We start from the raw sequence: 20208 nt of genomic DNA, 5'->3' as shown, positions 1-20208 counted from the left end.
CTGGAGAACCAACTGCCTCTCCAGTCCAATGGTGTAGGGAACACACCAGATAGGAGGACATCAAGAGAAGGCAGGGCCACTATCTGGGGAGGAACCTGCAGCATTTCACAGTTTGATGAGGGCACTCCCTCTTCTGAGATCCTGGAAGCTCATGTGACGGCGAGCGAAAAGGAACATTTTGAGGCTCATTGGCCAGACAGCTTGAAATTGTGGCCTTGGGAAAGGCTTGAACCCTACAATCCAATTTTGATCTGGGTATCTGTGGATTATGTGTTTGCAGATCAGTGCCGTGTAGGACCACTTAGGTACTTCCTTGAAAACAACCTACTATATTAATGTAACTTTCTTTTTTCAAACAATTGGTAGGTACTGACAGAATTTTGTAGGGCTGTGAATTGGGCAGCGCATTCTAGATTGTAATTTCACAATTCTAGACACACCACTCCCTAGAAATCAAAGCAATTGTATTGATGAGAGGAGTGTTGGGGGGTTGCTATTTTGACTTATAAAATATGAGCAGTAGGGGATTTCTTGAGATGCAGGATTTCTTAAGATATGTTTAGCCTGGAGAAGAGGAGGTTAACGGGTGATATGATAGCCATGTTCAAATATATAAAAGGATGTGATATAGAGGAGGGAGAAAGGTTGTTTTCTGCTGCTCCAGAGAAGCGGACATGGAGCAATGGATCCAAACTACAAGAAAGAAGATTCCACCTAAACATTAGGAAGAACTTCCTGACAGTAAGAGCTGTTTGACAGTGGAATTTGCTGCCAAGGAGTGTGGTGGAGTCTCCTTCTTTGGAGGTCTTTAAGCAGAGGCTTGACAACCATATGTCAGGAGTGCTCTGATGGTGTTTCCTGCTTGGCAGGGGGTTGGACTCAATGGCCCTTGTGGTCTCTTCCAACTCTATGATTCTATGTTGAATTCATTGGGTATTTGCTGTACTTCTAAGGGCAATTCCAATGTCCCCTGTTACACTTTCCCTGCTGCATGACGTGGGACAAGCATGTTTCACCACTGCCCTCCATGTGATGGGACTGAATGGTCTGAAGGGGAGCATACTTGACTTGTGGAGGCTCCCCACACGGTTTAGAATGCTGTGCGATCAAGGTCCTAAATTGTGCAAGGAGCCTCCATGCTGTAGGTGTTCATCCCCACAACATGAGAAGCATGACTGCGAAGGGACAAAGGGGATGGGAGGAAGCAAAGTTCTGGCCTCCTCCTTCCCTGTCCCATGTGACGGGAAGAATATAAATAGGGCTCTAAATTCTGTAGTGATCCTGACTGTGAGTTAGAGAGAGAGAGAGAGAGAGAGAGAGAGAGAGGAATTCTCTCTCATCAACACAGTTATACCAACTCATTATAGTGAAGATCCTTAAAAACTTTAAGCAAATCATGCCTTTCTAAGGTTTCGGAGACACTTGATTCTGAAAAAAAAAAACCCTATTGTTTAAATCTACCATATGCAAAAACAGAGTCAGCATCTTGGATTACTGGACAGAATAGCTTGAAGTTTGCAAAAATAGCCATCCATCCAGTTCAGTAATATGGAGACTTGCAAATAATGATGTAAGAACCAAATTAAATTAAGAAGGACCCCCCCCCCTTCACATTTATTTATTGGTCTCTACAGTGCATTTATCTTTCAGTTTGGTACTCTCGGCTCCCTTATGAGCACTTTGAAATACTGTTTAAATTAAAATACGGGCTTGCTTTCAACACATGGGAGATAGCTCTCATTCTAAAAGCAACAGCTAGAAATTTCTCTAGCACGGTAGCGAGGGCAAGGTTCAGCAGTTTAGGAGACCACAGCATCCAATTGTATTTCACTGTTCATGTTGTGAATGCTCACGATCTGTTCTCTGAAGCACACAAACCTTTTATTTCTGTAGGGTGCAGGCTAAATGTGGAGCTTGGGATTCAACACTAATAAATGGAGTCAAAACTGTCGTGACAGCAACTTCTGGTGCACTGGAAAAATCCATTTCGCATTACAATGGGAGTAGACAGTAGGGTTTGCATTTGCCCTACTCGCTTGCTCTTGTGTAAGACTAAGTAACAAGTTAAAGCAGTTGAAATGGAAATTAAACTATAGCTCACATTAAACAAAATCAATTTAATTCTGTTTTGTTTATAACACACACGTAACCTGCAAATTAAGTGAGGGCCCTTGTTCTTGCAGACACCAATCTTCCCCATTTCACAAAATCCTGTTTTCTGCTATTGAGATGTGGAGCAGGCTTAGGGAAGCTGTGGTCACCCCACAGGTTGCTGGACTCTACCTGCCATCATCCCTGATCATTGTCTACGCTAGCCGGGGCTGATGGGAGCAACACATCCCCTACCATGGATGTACAACCATCCTGGTCAATTATCTCAAGTGAAGCAATCAACATTCTGAGCACAGTTAGCCTGCCTCCAGTTTCTGTTTTGGTCACTTTTCATGTCTAAAATTGGTCCATGTAAAATATTCTTGTGTCACGTTTAGGACTTAGATACAGTGTGTAAAAAGCCTGGATGTTCCGCCCTAAATCTTTCTGTTCACACTTTGGTTACGTCATGCCATGGCTGAGAGATCCAAGAGGTAACTCTGCCACCAGGATCCGATCAAGGCAGTCTCCTCCATGCCCAGCACAAACTGCAGGCGTTCTGGAAGCAGACCGGAAGGATCCCAAGTCTACCTGTGAAAGAGTCACAAGGTAAAGTAGTCCTGCCCCCGAACATTGTGGCTCAGCTCCAGAATGCGGCACTCTCAGATGTAGTGGTCTTCATCTTGATGGTTCGTGAGCAAGGACCACTGGTCTGCTTCATTCTCTAGGAAATTCCCCAAGTGTCTTGGCCGTATGTCTGATGTCAGGGAACAAAGAGATACTTGACTGATATCATCCCGAGCAGCTGGTTGGGGAAGGTCTCGTCTCCTATCGTCCATTCCGATGTAGACACTGACCTGGGAAGGTGTCAGTGGCTTCATGCAGCCTTGAGCCTGTGCTTCGTATCTTTCCATGTCGGTTTTTTTGTAGCTAAGGAAAGACAAAAGACAGACTTCCAAATGTCAGAGGCTCACGCAGAGAAATGGCAGCTGTGCTTGTCAGTGGCTATGCCTTTTTTAAAAAAGGGACATCTATATTGAAGTGGAACCAGGATTAGCTTTGCTTCCTTTATTTACAGAGTGCAACAAAGCTCTCCCCCATAAGAATATGATAAACCACGCTGGGGTTACACTGGAAGAATGCAGACTGATGCACCACTCGCAAGTGGTGTGCTAGGATTGACTTTGGCTGATAAACTTACATGATGAGTGGGGGGGGGGGATTTTAATGCTATTGGTTTAAATTTCTTTCTTTTATTATTTGTCACCCAGAGGAACCCAAACACCCTGCAAAACCATTTCCCGTTCCCAGGGAGATGTCGTTGCAGGCTAGGAGCAAGCCCTCTCTGCGCCACTGGATGCTCCTCGGCCGCATCAACTTTAGGTCGTCCAATTCAGACGGTCCAGGGGCATGGCGTGGGCTATTTAAACTGCCCACGGCTGAGGACTCGCCCCTGTTTTTTCTCCCCGCTCAGCCAGTTCTCCCTCCCTCCCTCCCTTAGGTTAGGCTCTTTATTTCTTGTCCTTGCTATGGACCTCGGTTGCCCAGGGGGCCTGGTAGGAATTTTTCCACTTGGCAAATTGGCACTGGCCATTTTGTTTTTTCACCTACCTTGTAGCAAATCGTCACAACTTTGTGAGGTTTGGCGGTTAGGCATTGGAGTATTCGGTTGGAGGTGAAGGGAGGTAGTGGCCATCACCTACCCCTCCTAATTCAAGGGTACTCTGTTAAAGGAATCCGGGGGCGTGGTCTCTGTCTGAAGCCCAAGACGGGGGGCTAGGGCCATGGCACAACCCCTAGCGGTAACCCTGGGGGAGTTCCTAGTTGATGTGCATCAGCAGGGCTCCCCCTACTGGTGGTTAACCCTTACAAGACTCCCTGCGGATGGGCAGGAGTCAGATATAGTCGTGTGGTTTACAATGCCTAAGCCAATACCACTCGCTTTCTGTAACCAACAAAGCTGTGGCCTTTTTCATCCATTAACCAAAAATACTGTTTCATGTGTCTTTATTCCACTTCCTAGGAGGGTTTAGGGACGCCGGTGGCACTGTGGGTTAAACCACAGAGCCTAGGACTTGCCGATCCGAAGATTGGCGGTTGGAATTCCCGCGACGGGGTGAGCTCCCATTGCTCGGTCCCTGCTCCTGCCAACCTAGCAGTTCGAAAGCACGAAGTGCAAGTAGATAAATAGGTACCGCTCCAGCGGGAAGGTAACCGGCGTTTCCGTGTGCTGCTCTGGTTCACCAGAAGCGGCTTCGTCATGCTGGCCACATGACCCGGAAGCTGTACGCCGGCTCCCTCGGCCAATAAAGCGAGATGAGCGCCGCAACCCCAGAGTCGGCCATGACTGGACCTAATGGTCAGGGGTCCCTTGACCTTTACCTAGGAGGGTTTGGGACCTTGCCACGCATCTTTTTGGCTTGGTTATTTAGCTTAACATGCTATTATTTTCTGCTTTATACATGCCACGACTACTATTTTGCTTTGGACCCAGTGATCGATACACATTATGCATTGTTTGCATTGCTCCATGTTATTGTTAATAAAAATTATCTTATATAAAAAGGGACAGTAATTTATTTTACAGGGGGCTGTATAATAATCAATATAGTCAATAGAAATGTAAACTAAAGCATTAGTATGTATTGTTTTTGCAGTGATGAAGTGCCTGGCCAGGTGGATTGCAGTTCCTGCCATACGGATTTACAATGCTGCTCAACTCTGCCCAAAGTGGTCTGCTAAGCCAGGATCCAGGGATGTTCTGGAGAGATAATGATGGTAGCAACTGCAGTGCTCTTCTCAGGACGGGAATGAGTGCTGTTGCCTGTCCCCAACCCATCTGTCCTTCCTGCCTGCCCCTCTGTTCCCTGGTAAACTACTGTATTTTTTGCTCTATAAGACGCACCAGACCACAAGACGCACCTAGTTTTTGGAGGAGGAAAAAAAGTATTCTGGATCTCAGAAGCCAGAAGAGCAAGAGGGATCACTGCGCAGTGAAAGCAGCAATCCCTCTTGCTGTTCTGGCTTCTGGGATAGCTGCGCAGCCTGCATTCGCTCCATAAGACGCACACACATTTCCCCTTACTTTTTAGGAGGGGAAAAGTGAGTCTTATAGAGCAAAAAATATGGTAATTTTGTAGAGTTCGGCAGGGTGCTTTGCGCCATTTCGTTCAGGACCTCCTCAAACCTGGTGCCAGCCCCACCCATCACCAATGGCTTAGAACTCTTCACCTTTAGAGAAGCTACATACAAAGTTCTGTTTAGGTACACTTAAAACACACAAGTTGGCTGTAGCTCTCAACGCCATGAGGAAATCAATGGGAAGACCTACCATTTTAGCTGCAGGGAAGAGAGCAGCACAGACACAGAAGATGCCGCCATTGCCGCTGATCCCATCCATGGTTGTAGCACAATCCCAAGAGGCAGAAATACTCCTAATACAAACACACATATGTGACATTAACATATGAGAGTGCTGGAGGTGAAATAGTTAAACAAGTTACCCAATCAGAACCCAGGGGGTGGAGTCAGAGGGGCTATAAAACCAGCTTTGGGAGGGGTGGAAGGGAGGAGTTTGTTGGGAGCTGGGTGGTTGGTTGGAGTGGGAGTGAATTGGGATAGAGTCTGTGGGGAGGTTGAGTTAGTGTAGCGAAATAAGCTGGGTCAGGAACAGTTAGGGGCTAGGAAGACAAGTAAATATCTGAGAGCTGGTTTAGTGAGTGAGAGCAGGTAGCGGAAGTTATAGGTCTGGATAGGCACCCCATGATTGTAATGGACCGATACAGTTTATGAAACCACACGCTTGTTAAACTGCAATAAATAAACAGAAGTTTATGTTCCAATTTAACCCTGACTGGACTCAGTATTGTACCAGGTAGGGCCTGGGTGGTGGCAGTAAGAAATAAAGTGGTGGCACAGGGATCAATAGACGGTGAAACGTCCGGGGACCCTGTGTGATCGCCACAACGTATGCTCACATAGAACCTCTTTGTTCACACATATATAACTGTAAATAATTGTAAGCCAAGTCAATTTAACAGTTAAACGGAACCCCTCGCCAGCTCTCTGCCTTCTCAAAACTAAGTTCCAGTTTGAAAGGAGACGCAGTGCTTTCCCTCCTCTCCACACAAACTACTTGCCCGTCTTCTGCTTGACACGCTCCAGGAAAACTCAGCTTAGAGCAGAAAGGGCTAAAAAGGTTGGGATGAGGCTGTTACAGAGGGTCTCAAAAGATGCAGATGGGCAAAGCGGCCTCTCTTTCTTCCCAAATTGCACAGCAACAAGAGGGAGATGCGGAGATGTAAGTTACCTCGCTTCCACTTATCTCCCTACAACCCCTGCCGCCATTTTCGGACACTCCTGCTTCCCATTGATAAGAGATTATGGACATAAAGTCACTATGAGATAGATTATGTTACCTTCCATGAGTAGGCTACAGAATATCAGTTTCGCTACTGTTAAGCTATCAACCAAACAGCCTCCTCTCCTACTCGCCCTCCACCACCCCAGATGTCTGAAAACCATCGTGACTAATTAAAATTATCAGTAGGATTGCAATAACACTTGTAGTTCAAGGTTGAATTTGGGGTAGGGTATAATGGAGATTTAAAAGATTTTGATTAATAGACAAAATGATCCACAAAGGGGAGGAGGGAAGTTCAAGAGATTCTTTGGAATTCTCTTTTTATGTTGATTGTTTGATAATTGCTTGTAAATTGTTAAAATCTGAAAAACGAGAGAGAGAGAGAGAGAGAGAGAGAGAGAGAGAGAGAGAAAACCATCATAACAGTAGCTTACCTGCAGCTATAGGTATGCCAAGGAGGTTGTATATTAAGGCCAGGATGAGATTTATTCGTATCCTTTTCACTGTTCTCTTGGATAGGCGGATACTCGTGACAACATCCATTAAGTCGTTCTGCACCAAAAAGAATCAGGGACATATTTTTTTCCCCTAAAAAGCTAACACACTCCCAAACTTCTGAACATGTCCCAGGAAACCGCCCCGCACCACCATGCTCTTTTACGGAAAGTCAGCTCACACGAATAAGAACCACATCTGCGGCTTCGATGGCAACATCTGTGCCCGTTCCAATCGCAATCCCAACATCAGCCCTTGCCAAAGCCGGAGAGTCGTTGACTCCATCTCCCACCATGGCAACTCTCTTCCCTGCTGTTTGGAGTTCCTGGACTTTGGCTACTTTGTGAGATGGGAGAACCTCAGCAAAGACTTTTCTGATCCCAACCTATATGCAGAAAGATGCTTTCTGTTAGTATGAATTACACAACTCGTTCAGCACAAAGGTCCATGTCTGTTTCAGTCTTGTGAATGCACAGGAAAACACCCCTTTTAGACCACCAGTGTTCCCAGGTTGTCGCTATTTGCAGGTAGGATTCAATCTCGTACCAGCAAATTTGGGTTGCGCGATTGAAGTTGAGTCGGGGTTGTTGCACAACAAACCTACTCCGCCCCTCCAGCAGACTTTTTTTGCAGTAAGAAAAGGGACAAGAAAAGTGTGGGATAACAACTGCTTGGTGCAACATGGTCTAAGCTTCTCACAAACCAATCAGAACGAATGCTGACTAAAATAGCAGATATCCAGCCTCCCTTCAAGCTTCATGCAAAATCATCATCATCATTATCAAGATAAATGTTCAACAGATGTCTGTAAGTGACCCGGAAAACATACCTGAGTTGCAATTGCTTTGGCAGTTTTCCTGTTATCTCCTGTAATAAGCACCACATCCACTCCCATATTTTGCAGTATGTGCACAGCTAGAGCTGCCTCTGGCTTGACTGTGTCTGCTATTGCAATCATGCCACAAAGTGATCCTGCAGACGAAAAGAAGAAGAAGAAGAGTTTGGATTTGCTATCCAGTTTTATCACTACCCGAAGGAGTATCAAAGCGGCTAAGATTCTCCTTTCCCCTCCTCCCCCACAACAAACACTGTGAGATGAGTGGGGCTGAGAGACTTCAGAGAGAAGTGTGACTAGCCCAAGGTCACCCAGCAGCTGCATGTGGAGGAGCGGAGACGCGAACCCGGTTCCCCAGATTACGAGTCTATTGCTCTTAACCACTACACCACACTGGCTCTTGTATATCCACAAGACTCTTGTATATTCAGCCAGCCAAAACCACTTATTCCTCTCAATTTTCATCTCTAGCTCTGGACCTGAGAGACACCCCACTGGTGCTGCTTTGACCATCCTGGTCCTGCAGCTCCTCCCCCCTCTCCTCCCCACAACATGCGACATGTCGAGCTGGATGCCACTTGCCCAGGCGGCGAAAATGTGTCTAAATGCATAGAGTACCATCTATGGCCACCAGTATAGCCGTATGTCCTTTCATTTCGTGGCTGGTCATTGCCTCGTGAACATCCCTGGAGATATGCAAGCCGTTCCGTCTCATCCACTCCCGGTTCCCGATCAACACAGAGTAAGTCACAGGGGCTGCTGCATCTGCCAGGCACAGAAATTGGACGGCATGAAAACTTAACAGTGCAAAAGGGTTCCAAAATTACAGGGAAGGACTCATCTGAGAACAGCATGTTGTCCCACGTTATCTGTTGGAATAGGCGCCAGACACAACTCTCCCCCGTTGTAGGAGCGGCGAGAGCTAGGACTGACTGACTGACAATACAGCAGTTACCTTGTGCCTATCAAACTTTGCTAGCATAAACTTAAGACATTTGGAAAATTATAACATGCGGAAGACAGATTTGTAGGGCATCTTTTCACAGACTGACAGAATCAAAAACACACAGGTGCCATGTTTTTAAGAGGCTTGTTTTCACCACGTCTGCTCTCTTATCCAATTTTGATGCCAGCAAATGTGGAGAAGGTATAAAGAACAGGCCCCGCAGAGTGAAAAGGTGGGGAAGACATCATCTGCTGTCCGAACTAGACTTTAAATGTCAAAGCAAAAACCCTAATCAGCATAAAGCAGATTGTTTTGACCAAAACTGACTCAAATGTCAGTTTTTAGCCTGGATTTCTTGGGATCTCCCAACAGTTTACAAATATATATACATACACACATAAATACATAATTTTATTTGTATGCAGCCTCTCTACAGTTCAAACCATACTCAAGGCAGCTTACAACATGATAAAAAATACATAACTACTGTGGTACCTTGGGTTAAGTACTTAATTCGTTCTGGAGGTCTGTTCTTAACCTGAAACTGTTCTTAACCTGAAGCACCACTTTAGCTAATGGGGCCTCCTGCTGCTGCCACGCCGCCGGCGCACGATTTCTGTTCTCGTCCTGAAGCAAAGTTCTTAACCCAAGGTAATATTTCTGGGTTAGCAGAGTCTGTAACCTGAAGCGTATGTAAATCGAGGTACCACTGTACAACGTAACAAAAGTAAAAAAAAAGGTAAAGGACCCCTGACAGTTAAGTCCAGTCGTGGATGACTCTGGGGTAACGGCACCCATCTCGCTCTATAGGCTGAGAGAGCCAACGTTTGTCCGCAGACAGTTTTTCTGGGTCATGTGGCCAGCATGACTAAGCCACTTCTGGCAAAACCAGAGCAGCGCACAGAAACGCCGTTTACCTTCCCGCCGGAACGGTACCTATTTATCTACTTGCACTTTGACGTGCTTTTGAACTGCTAGGTTGGCAGGAGCAGGGACCGAGCAACGGGAGCTCACCCCGTCGCGGGGATTCGAACCGCCGACCTTCCGATCGGCAAGTCCTAGGCTCAGAGGTTTAACCCACAGCGCCACCCGCGCCTGCGTACTTCTGAGTAGGCGTGGATATATAATTACTCTGTCAGAGGTGGACCCTGAGAGGCATATGACTTAAAGGTACAAAGAAAATGCACACATCAAAAAGTAACCAGCAGAATAAATGTTACCCTGTCTTGAGATTACACCACAGCACCACCCACGTCCCTTATAACAAAAGTAGTCGTATGCAATAAATAAAACATTACAAAAGACAATACTAAACGGAACAATTTCCGCAGAAATCACAACAAAATCTAAAATAAAGATACAAAAAAAACCCCAGCAACAGCAGCCCCCCTCCCAAACAACACCCCAGCTTAAATGTCTGTTCAGCAGCTGCAGCTTCTGTAGCTGGAGTCTGCCAGGACCCTGCCTTCCCAGGCCAGGTGGAAAAGGCCTACAAGGCAAGGGTGCAGGTCTTCCAGGGCTCACAGCCAAGAAGTAACAAGGAACCTGACAAGATGGAAATGAGTTAAAACTATAAAATCGGCCTGTGATGGAGAACCTGTGGTCCTTCAGATGTTTTTGGACACCAGCTTCCATCAGCCCCAGTGGACAGCATGGATAATGGTCAGGGATTGCTGAAGTCAAAAGGGGATTGACAGATTTTTGCTTCCTCCAGTCTCTCCTGCCCACCTATTCTCTCCCTAGACAGTTCAAGCTGGAGCATTTCTGCACAATGGACGAGGCAGAATAAGGAAGAAATTTCTGGGACAAACCACACTGCTCAGTTATGGGGCATATGCAAGCTGGAAACAATCTGATTTGGTACAAGACAGTTTCTGACGTTTCTAAATACAGTGGTACCTCGAGTTACAAACGCCTCGTTACAAACGCTTCAGGTTACAAACTCCACTAACCTGGAAGAGTTACCTCAAGCTGAGAACTTTGCCCCAGGATGAGAACGGAAATTGTGTGCCAGCGGCGCAACAGCAGCAAGAGGCCCCATTAGCGAAAGCACGCCTCTAGTTAAGAACGGTTTCAGGTTAAGAACGGACCTCCAGAACGAATTAAGTTCGTAACTAGAGGTACCACCGTATTGTATTTAGAAAAGTCAGCTGTGCTTTTGTGGTCTATAATTCAGATTATGGCTACCCCACCTACCTACTAATAATTGATTCTTATGCATTTCCTAGTAGTAGGATGCTACCCTAAGAAGCTTGATTAAGAATGCAACGAAGTCTACATTTTTGCTGAAGTTTCCTAAACACCAGTACTTGTAATTAAGACAAGGTGGTCACTCAAAATGCTAATGCTTCCTTGTCTCTTCTGCAATTCAACATTTCCCAGAGGCCAGTATCAACCAGAAGAAAGATGTTTTGCCTAGTCTTAAAATTTTGCACACAAAGCAGCTTAATGATTGCATTTATTATGTGCAACTAGGAACGTGGTCAAGATAAACACCCAATTGTCAGATCTTATCGGTTGAGGAACCATTCATTTAGCAACCTGCGGCTGTACCGATAGCTGCAATCTTACTTACCTTCCAGTTTGGGGATCAGGGCCTGTGGGTCTGGATCTGTAGCGCCTCTGCCAATGTCCCCAAGGTGAGGATTTGGATGGCTCAAAAGCTGCTCCGTCTCACCCAGGACGACTTCAATACTGCCAACGTTACAGCTTATTCCACACCCAGGGACGGCCTGAAAATCTTTGCAGTAGCCGAGGATCTCTCTGCCCAGCTCCTGCAAAATAAGCACAGTGGTACCTCTAGCTGCATTCTGCTCTTGTTACGGACTTTCTTTATTTTATTTTTTTTAATAAATGAATTTTATTAGTATTTTTCCACACAACAACAACAACACGAAAGATATCAAAGAATAACAATACACAATGCACAAAAATCAACATTCGAAAACTAAAAAAAAAAAAAACAAAAAACAAAAAACCCAAATCCATATCTTACAAGTTAATATTATAAACACTAAAACAACAAGACATTGACTTCCACCAATCCCACAGCACCTCCTTTATCTCTCATTGTGTCTTCCTGCTTTCTTTATCCTCTCTATCCTAACATCTAGAGATAAATCCTTCTTTCATATCCTTTCACTTCACAAGGTTATTCCAGACTCAGCCAGATTTCTGCCCTTGAACCTTGACTTTTGAGGTATTCATTTAGGCACTCCCATTCTTTTTTTACTTCACTTTTTGGTTTTTGTCTTATTATATCTGTCAATTTGGCTAATTCTAAGTATTCTGAGAGCTTACATAGCCACTCTCCCCTAGTGGGTAACTGATTCCCTTTCCAGTACTTAGCCACCAGGATTCTTGCTGCAGACGTTGCGTATAAGAAAAAAATAGTTTTGTCTTTTGGAATATTGTCATTTAAAATTCCTAAAAGGAATGCCTCTGGCCTTTTACTATATGATATTCTTAATATTTTCTTTACTTCTTCGTGGATCATGCTCCAAAATTTCCCAATTTCGGGGCATGTCCACCACATATGGTAGAAGGTTCCTTTTTGTATCTTGCATCACCAGCACTTATTATTATATGTTTTATTCATTTTTGCAAGCCTTTCTGGTGCCAGGTACGGACTTTCAGCTTACGAACGCAACAAAGTAAAGTCTTCCAGGTTCACCACGCGCGCATGTGCAGAAGCAATCTGCGTGCTTCGTACATGTGCAGAAGCACTCAATTGCACTGCACACATGCGTGGAAGAGGTGCTGTAGTTGCGAACTTTTTGGGGTGTGAACAGCACCCCGAAATGAATTAAGTCCGCAACCAGAGGTACCACTGTAGTTTTAAATGATACTGGGAAGAAGCGGAAAGTTACACAAGCGGAAAGACATTCAAATTCTCTGTGCCAGTGTCCTGAGGACAAGGGCTCCCATAACTCACCCCAATATCTGAAAATTGGTGACGTAACTTAAGATTCTCAGTACCATCAAACATAAACAATCCAAACTGTCCCAAATGTATGAGATATGAACCAGGCTGAGGGCCTTCTTGGTAGTGGCACCGGCCCTGTGGAGGGCCCTTCCATCAGACGTCGAGGAGATGAGTAACTATGTAACCTTTAGAATAAGTTTACCAGATGTCATCGTTTCCCGGGAACAGTCCCCGGATTTACAAATCAGTCCCCATACAAAATCCATTGAAGTTGAAAAGTGTCCCCAGATTCATTGGAAAAAATCTGGTAACCTTACTTTAGAAGACACCTGAAGGCAGCTCTGTATAGGGAAGCTTTAAGCGTTTTAATATGTTTTTAGATATGCCCAGAGTGGCTGGGGCAGCCCAGAAGGGCGGGGTAGAACGAACGAACGAACGAACGAAATCATCATCATCTTTACATTGCCAGTTACAGGATCTAACAATGACAAAAGTCTGTTGCATGCAAATGCAGAACTTCCCCTCAAAGCAGAGATTACTAAGTGTCAACTAGAGGTAAAAAGGTAAAGGACCCCTGGATGGTTAAGTCCAGTCAAAATTGACTATGGGATGCAGCACTCATCTCGCTTTTCAGGCCGAGGGAGCCGGCGTTTTTCCACAGACAGCTTTCCAGGTCATGTGGCCAGCATGACTAAACTGCTTTTGACGCAACAGAATGCTGTGATGAGTGCCAGAGCACACAGAAATGCCGTTTACCTTCCCGCCACAGTGGTACCTATTTATCTACTTGCGCTGGTGTGCTTTCGAAGTGCTAGGTTGGTAGGAGCCGGGACAGAGCAACAGGAGATCACCCCTGTTGTGTGGATTCAAACTGCTGACCTTACGATCGGCAAGCCCGGGAGGTTCCGTGGTTTAGATCATAGTGTCATACCTCTTTGCAGTACTTTGTGACAGCCATTCCTAAAGGATGTTCGCTGCTGGCTTCTGCAGTGCCCACAACAGCAAGCACCTTCTTCAGAGACAAAGTAGCTCCTGCATCTCCTAGTAAGAGGACCCTCATGACTCTAGGAACTCCGTAAGTGATGGTCCCCGTTTTATCAAACATTACAGTCTGTACCTGCAAGAAATAAAGACACAGGTAGATTTTATTTGTATGCTGACCATAACACAAAGTTCCCTGGGTAGTTTGCAGTAAAAAATTAACAAAGATATAGAATTTAATCTAGAAACATACAATCAAAATTACCATATTTTTCGCCCTATAGGACGCACTTTTCCCCCTCCAAAAATGGAGGGGAAATGTGTGTGCGTCCTATGGGGCGAATGCAGGCTTTCGCTGAAGCCTGGAGAGCGAGAGGGGTCGGTGCTCACCGACCCCTCTTGCTCTCCAGGCTTTAGGAAGCTTTAGGAAGCTCTGTGCAACCCTCGGGAGACCGGCGCGACTTTGCGCCGGTCTCCCGAGGGCTGCACAGAGCTGCCTGCATTCCAAAGCCCAGGGCGCGCAAGCCTGGGGAGACCGGCGCAACTTCCCGCCGGGCTCCCTAGGCTTGCGGATAGCAGGCTGTTCTCAGGGTTGGAGTTCAGGGAAACTCGGGCTTCCCCTGCGCCAGCCCCGTGCCTGGGGGGGGGGGAAATAAAAAAAAATATTTATTTCCCCCCCAAAAAACTAGGTGCGTCCTATTGGGCGGTGCACCCTATGGGGCGAAAAATACGGTAAATAAATACAAGAACACAGCCCTAAAACACAGGGGCTTACTTCTGTGCCGACATCTATAGGACTGCACTGTAAATCTATCGATATTTGTTTCAAAAAGCAGCAAAAAGAGTTATGGCAGCAGGTGTGAGTTAGCAATGACAATATTAACCTTGTGTGCCATTTCCAGGGGTTTCCCACCTTTGATGAGAATACCGTTCTGGGCGGCAACTCCAGTGCCCACCATCACCGCGGTTGGGGTGGCCAGACCCAAGGAACAAGGGCACGCGATGCACAGAACTGTGATGGAGGTCTGAAAGGCGAAGCGCAGGACGACTTCAGTTTTCGAGACGTGCTTACTGTGATGCTAGGAGGGAAGCAAGAAGAGTTTGCTCACAAGGGAAATCTAGTGATATTAAAAAGAGAGTATGCATTAACAATATACAGCCGTGGCTGAAAACCAGCAAGCGCACACACTTACTGCTGTCTGTACTGACAAATCACTATATTAATGCTTGAAAATTTAATCCCTTTATTGATTACTACACATAGGGGAACCAAGTCTAGGCATCTCCCTACATAACAACAGCTTTCACCACCCTTTGGAATGAGTTCAAATGCTCAGTTTATAGTTAGAAAGTATTCCTTATTTCTGATATTTAGATCTCCTTGTTTCCTCTTTGCCTTCAATTTCAGTTGCTCTGGGAAACAGCTGCTCTTCTTTTTTATGTTGGCCTTTCAGGTATTTGAAGACCATGCTTCCCCCAAGTAATGCATGTCTAATCTAAACACGCCTAATCTTTACAGCTTTTCCACATTATATCTTATCTGGTGTGTTTGCTGCTGTCCTTGGCAGACCAAGTTAGATCAGTGTTTCCCAACCTTTTTTGGGCAAAGGCACACTTGTTTGATGAAAAAAATCTCGAGGCACACCACCATTACAGCCCCGTGACGTCAGCGTCACGCCGGGAGGGACGCACGAAAGTGTAAGTTTCAATTTTTTCCCTCCCCTCCTGTGTAAAGGGGAATGCACTCTGCTAAGTAAAGGCACTTGCCACAGCAGCGTCAACGTCACAGCACCCACCGGCACCCAAGAGAGAAGGGGTCTCAGCAGCCCTTTTGCCAGGAAGAGGAGCAAGAACGAGAGGAGGAGGAGGAAGAGGAAGAGAGTCCCCCCCAAAAAAACATTCTCCTTTTGATCTTCCTTATTTGCAATTCCTCATTGCAAAACAGCGGTTGATATACAGCTGATTTTTTTGTTATTACAGTCCCCACCCCCTCACCTAGAAAAACACCACCTGTCAATTTTATTATTATCATTATTATTATTATCATTATCATTATTATTCCCCGCCACTCTGGGAGGCTGAAGCCCTTTAAGGCTTCCTTCTGTCCACTCTCTGTGAATTACCTGCCCGGAGCGGGTTTGGGGGGGGGGAGCTGCTGCCGGTGTCCTCCCCGTCGAGTCTCGCCTTGCCCGGCGCGTGGCGGCCACCCTTTCCCACACTCTGCCGGCTGCGCTGCCAAGCCCCGCGGCTCGGCCTGTCAGCGTTACCGGGCTCGGCGGGCGGTAATTCCCGAAGAAAGCCGGCGGCGCTTGAAGAGCTGGCAAGCCCCCATTTGCATGTCTGTTTTCCGCAGCCCTTGGAGAGGATTAAGTTTCCTCCTTCCTGCCAGGGAACCTCCAAGCTTTGGGGTTGGGGGGGGGGAGGCAGCAAAGCGAGGCAGGAAGGAGAGCGCGGCTTGGCTCCTCGCCGCCGCCGCCCCGCCTCTCGCCGCCGGACTCGCCCGCCTCCCTCCAGGCAACATCTCGCGGCACACTAGTGTGCCGCGGAACAGTGGTTGGGAAACACTGAGTTAGATCATAGGCTGGTGGTGACTAGCCCTGGGTCTTAACACAGTGTTTCGGCACAAACTATTTGGCCATGGCTAATCATTTTCAAATGATCCACACTGCAAAAATAATCAATTCTTTGCCAGCCCTGTCCCAATGGGGCAGAGAAGCATACATTCAACACACTCCAGAGTGACTTAACTTCAGATTACACACTTAAGGGAAAAAAATCCTGTCTGCTGTGATTTGTGAATATAAGCAAAGCTTCTAAACAACAATACATCATAATAAATCAGTATATAGTACTTACAGTGAAGTATTTCAGCACAATATCAAAGTGTACAAATCCGATTACAATCCAGGCCACTAGAGTTGCAACGGAAATGAGGACTATAAAAGGGACAAAATATCCACTAAATCTGTCCGCTAGCTGCTGGATAGGTGCCTATAAATTGAGAAGATACATTTATATTTATGCAGGACGGAACAGCTGCATGAACTCCACTATTAAGCCTTTTACAAATACTGTACAGTAGTACCTTGGTTGTCAAACGCCTTGGTATTCATCCCATTTGACTCCTGAACGCCGCAAACCCGGAAGTTTGTGTTCCGGTTTGCAAACGTTTTTTGGAAGCTGAACGTCCGAGGCAGCTTCCAATTGAGTGCAGGAAGCTCCTGCAGCCAATCGGAAGCCGCGCCTCGGTTGTCAAACATCTTCGGAAGTCGAACGGACTTCCGGAACGGATTCCGTTCGACAATCAAGGTATAGATACTGTATACCTGCTTTATAGGGGCACCTTCCTCTGACAAAATCTCCCACCACCCAGTCCTCAGATTAATGACCAGAAGAGCAGTCACTAGTTAATCAAAGGCCACCCTTGCTATGTTTTCAAATGATCCCTGAAAGAGCTCCTTCCATCCTGCCATTGCCATCAGCTAGACTGGGGGACCCAACAGAGAAGCCCCACAATGATGGAACTCCCTCTCTCAGAGACAATCTCTCTTTCTCTGCTGCCTTTATGCAGGCACTGAAGGGTCATCAATTCAGGCTTTCCCCCCTAAAAGACGCTGCGCTTTTACCTGGGACATCTTCCAACGTGCTTTAAAGCCTAGCTGGTTTTAAGTAGTATTATGCCGGTTTGGTTTAGGGCTTTAATTGGGACTGGTACAGTGATCGCTCAGGTTGCAAACGTGATCCGTGCGGGAGGCACGTTCACAACCCGCAGCGTTCGCAACCCGCAGCGCCACGTCTGTGCATGCGCAGGTTGCGATTTGGTCTTCTGTGCATGCGCAAAGCGCAATTTAGTGTTTTGGTGCATGTGCGAGTAACCCGAAAACGCGCAACCTGAAGTGTCTGTAACCCGAGGTATGACTGTACCGTGGTTTTGTTTGGTCTGCTTGGTATTGCGTGATGTATTTATTTTTTGCAATTCTTTCCCCATTATTTGATTTTTTAAATTCTTGCATTTCAATACTGAATTTAATACTGTGCGGAAGCAAATAGGGGTGCCTGGCTTAACTCACAAGACTGCCCCATTATATAAAACAGGGCTTGCAGAAATAAAATAAAGAGAGGAGGTACACTCATGGACGTAAAAAGAAATGAAAACCCCACCCCACAATCTGCTGCTATTTATTTTAGGTGGGGATGCAGAAGGGAAGGAGGAGAAAGCCTATCAGGAGGTTCACAGCAGGCATGGGGAGGACTCAGCAACCTCTACCTATGTGCCCCTCTTGCCCTAAATATTTGAACCCACCACTATTACTTCATCCATTATTGAGGCAAACCTGGGTTTAAATAAATGGGTCAGCTGCCTAAGAAGTTTGGCTCCAAGGCAGTATCTTCAGGTGCCAGGCAAAAACATTTCTCTTCAACCAGGCTAAGTTTGGCTGAGTAACGTTTTAGGGCTATTAAATGGGTTTGTGTGTTGGGGGAGGTGTAATCGGTTTGTTTTTATTACGTATTTTGTATTCCCATTTTGTATTTTTCTCTTGTGAATTGCCCTGGGATCTTTGGATGAAGGGCAGTATACAAAATTAATAGTAATAGTGGCAAAACAACAACAGCAACAGCAACAACTACAGGAAAAGAGAGTTTTCCCAGACAAAGTATTTCCTCACGAAGCCTGGTAGTGCCACAGCCCGTACACCTGTATTATATAATAAATAATAATAAAATTATTGTTGTTGTTGTTGTTGTTGTTGTTGTTGTTGTTGTTGTTATTGTTATTATTATTATTTATACCCCGCCCATCTGGCTGAGTTTCCCCAGCCTCTCTGGGCGGCTCCCAATTAAGTATTAAAAACAATACAGCGTTAAATATTAAAAACTTCCCTGAACAGGGTTGCCTTCAGATGTCTTTTAAAGATAGCTACTTATTTCCTTCTGAAGGGTTCCACAGGGCGGGTGCCACTACCAAGAAGGCCCTCTGCCTGGTTCCCTGTAACCTCACTTCTCACAATGAAGGAACCGCCAGAAGGCCCTCGGCACTGGATCTCAGTGTCCGGGCTGAACGATGGGGGTGGAGACACTCCTTCAGGTATACACCTGTACTGAATAACAGTGGAAGCAGGAGTCCCATTGCACGGAGGGGGGGGCACTCCATGTTCCCCACATTTTAATATCAATGGGAGATGAGCCAGTGCTAGAGAGGAGAGAACCATTGTATTCACTGGTTCAAGAAACCAGCTATTGGGGAAGGTAGGGTAGGAGAGAAGGAAGACATCCATTTTCCCAGCTGCTTAGAAAAATGTAGCTTCTCATCCCAGAAGCACAGGCCTAGGGGAAAGTCTCGTATATATCCCCAAGTACATAATGTTTGTACAAAAGAAAATAACTAGGATGGAGAAAGGCCTTGAAACCAACAGGATTTACATCCAAACGGATACATCCCAGTCGGGAGCGTGACAAGAGTGCAGCAGCAAAACCAAATAAAGGAGAGTCCAAAGGTCACCTGGGTGTGGAGGAGGAGAAAAACTTGCATGGGGTAGTATTTCAGACAGTAGCAGGCGAGAGAAGGGTTAGAAGAGAGGGAAGACTAGAGGACAGTGAGAGGTCCTCAATTCAAAAGGAGCAATTGCACATGAATCTTCCATTGTACGTTCATAAGGCTCGGCTGAAATCTCCTGTTTCCCTGATTTCCCAGGTGTTTTTTTGGCTTTTTCACATTCTTACCTCAGAGGCAGGTACTCACGACCCCAGCAATTGCACTACAGTGGTACCTCGGGTTAAGTACTTAATTCGTTCCAGAGGTCTGTTCCTAACCTGAAACTGTTCTTAACCTGAAGCACCACTTTAGCTAATGGGGCCTCCCGCTGCGCCGCAGGAGTACGATTTGTGTTCTCATCCTGAAGCAAAGTTCTTAACCCGAGGTACTATTTCTGGGTTAGCGGAGTGTGTAACCTGAAGCGTATGTAACCTGAAGCGTATCTAACCCGAGGTACCACTGTACATGCTGTTTCATAGAACTACAGATTTGGAGGAGACCTTGTAGTGCAATGCAGATGGCTTACTTGAAGATGGCTTCAAGTAAGATGAGAGAGGTTCAGGAACCAGGTAAGCAGGCAGATGAAAGAGAGATGGGCCTGTGTCCTCTGGGAGAGATTTTGGGAGTATGGGCTGAGGTTCTACAACAAGCTTTGGGTGGCAGGATATGGGAAGCTTTTGGAGCAAACAGCCATGATAGCACTTCTGGAGTCTACATAACATGATAGCACTTCTGGAGACCACATAACACTGGTCTTAAAAGACCTACATTGGCTCCCAGTACGTTTCCGAGCACAATTCAAAGTGTTGGTGTTGGCCTTCAAAGCCCTAAACGGCCTCGGCCCAGTATACCTGGAGGAGCGTCTCCACCCCCATCGTTCAGCCCAGACACTGAGGTCCAGCGCCGAGGGCCTTATGGCAATTCACTCACTGCGAGAAGTGAGGGCCTTCTTGGTAGTGGCACCTGCCCTGTGGAACACCCTCCCACCAGATGTCAAAGAGATAAACAACTACCTGACATTCAGAAGACATCTGAAGGC

At 46.1% G+C, this 20208-nt stretch overlaps 1 protein-coding gene across 9 annotated transcripts in view; it reads right to left on the bottom strand.

The window, feature by feature from the left end:
• Positions 1–2097: 2097 nt before the first annotated feature.
• The window catches only part of ATP7B (ATPase copper transporting beta), a 49499-nt gene continuing 31388 nt past the window's right edge, over positions 2098–20208 (bottom strand). For all 9 annotated transcript variants that reach the window (XM_083495114.1, XM_083495109.1, XM_083495113.1 and 6 more), the window contains 10 exons: positions 16493–16627; positions 14521–14715; positions 13587–13772; positions 11306–11504; positions 8403–8549; positions 7779–7921; positions 7131–7334; positions 6889–7006; positions 5423–5525; positions 2098–3021 (listed from right to left, as the gene is read on the bottom strand). In XM_083495114.1, coding sequence (XP_083351240.1) covers positions 2754–3021; positions 5423–5525; positions 6889–7006; positions 7131–7334; positions 7779–7921; positions 8403–8549; positions 11306–11504; positions 13587–13772; positions 14521–14715; positions 16493–16627 — 1698 coding nt within the window. In that variant the 3' untranslated portion in view covers positions 2098–2753. The remainder of the gene's footprint in view (positions 3022–5422; positions 5526–6888; positions 7007–7130; positions 7335–7778; positions 7922–8402; positions 8550–11305; positions 11505–13586; positions 13773–14520; positions 14716–16492; positions 16628–20208) is intronic.

The sequence above is a fragment of the Podarcis liolepis genome, assembly GCF_965112155.1.
Source record: "Podarcis liolepis genome assembly, chromosome: 3".
NCBI lineage: Eukaryota > Metazoa > Chordata > Lepidosauria > Squamata > Lacertidae > Podarcis > Podarcis liolepis.
This window is presented reverse-complemented; position numbering and strand designations above follow the sequence as displayed.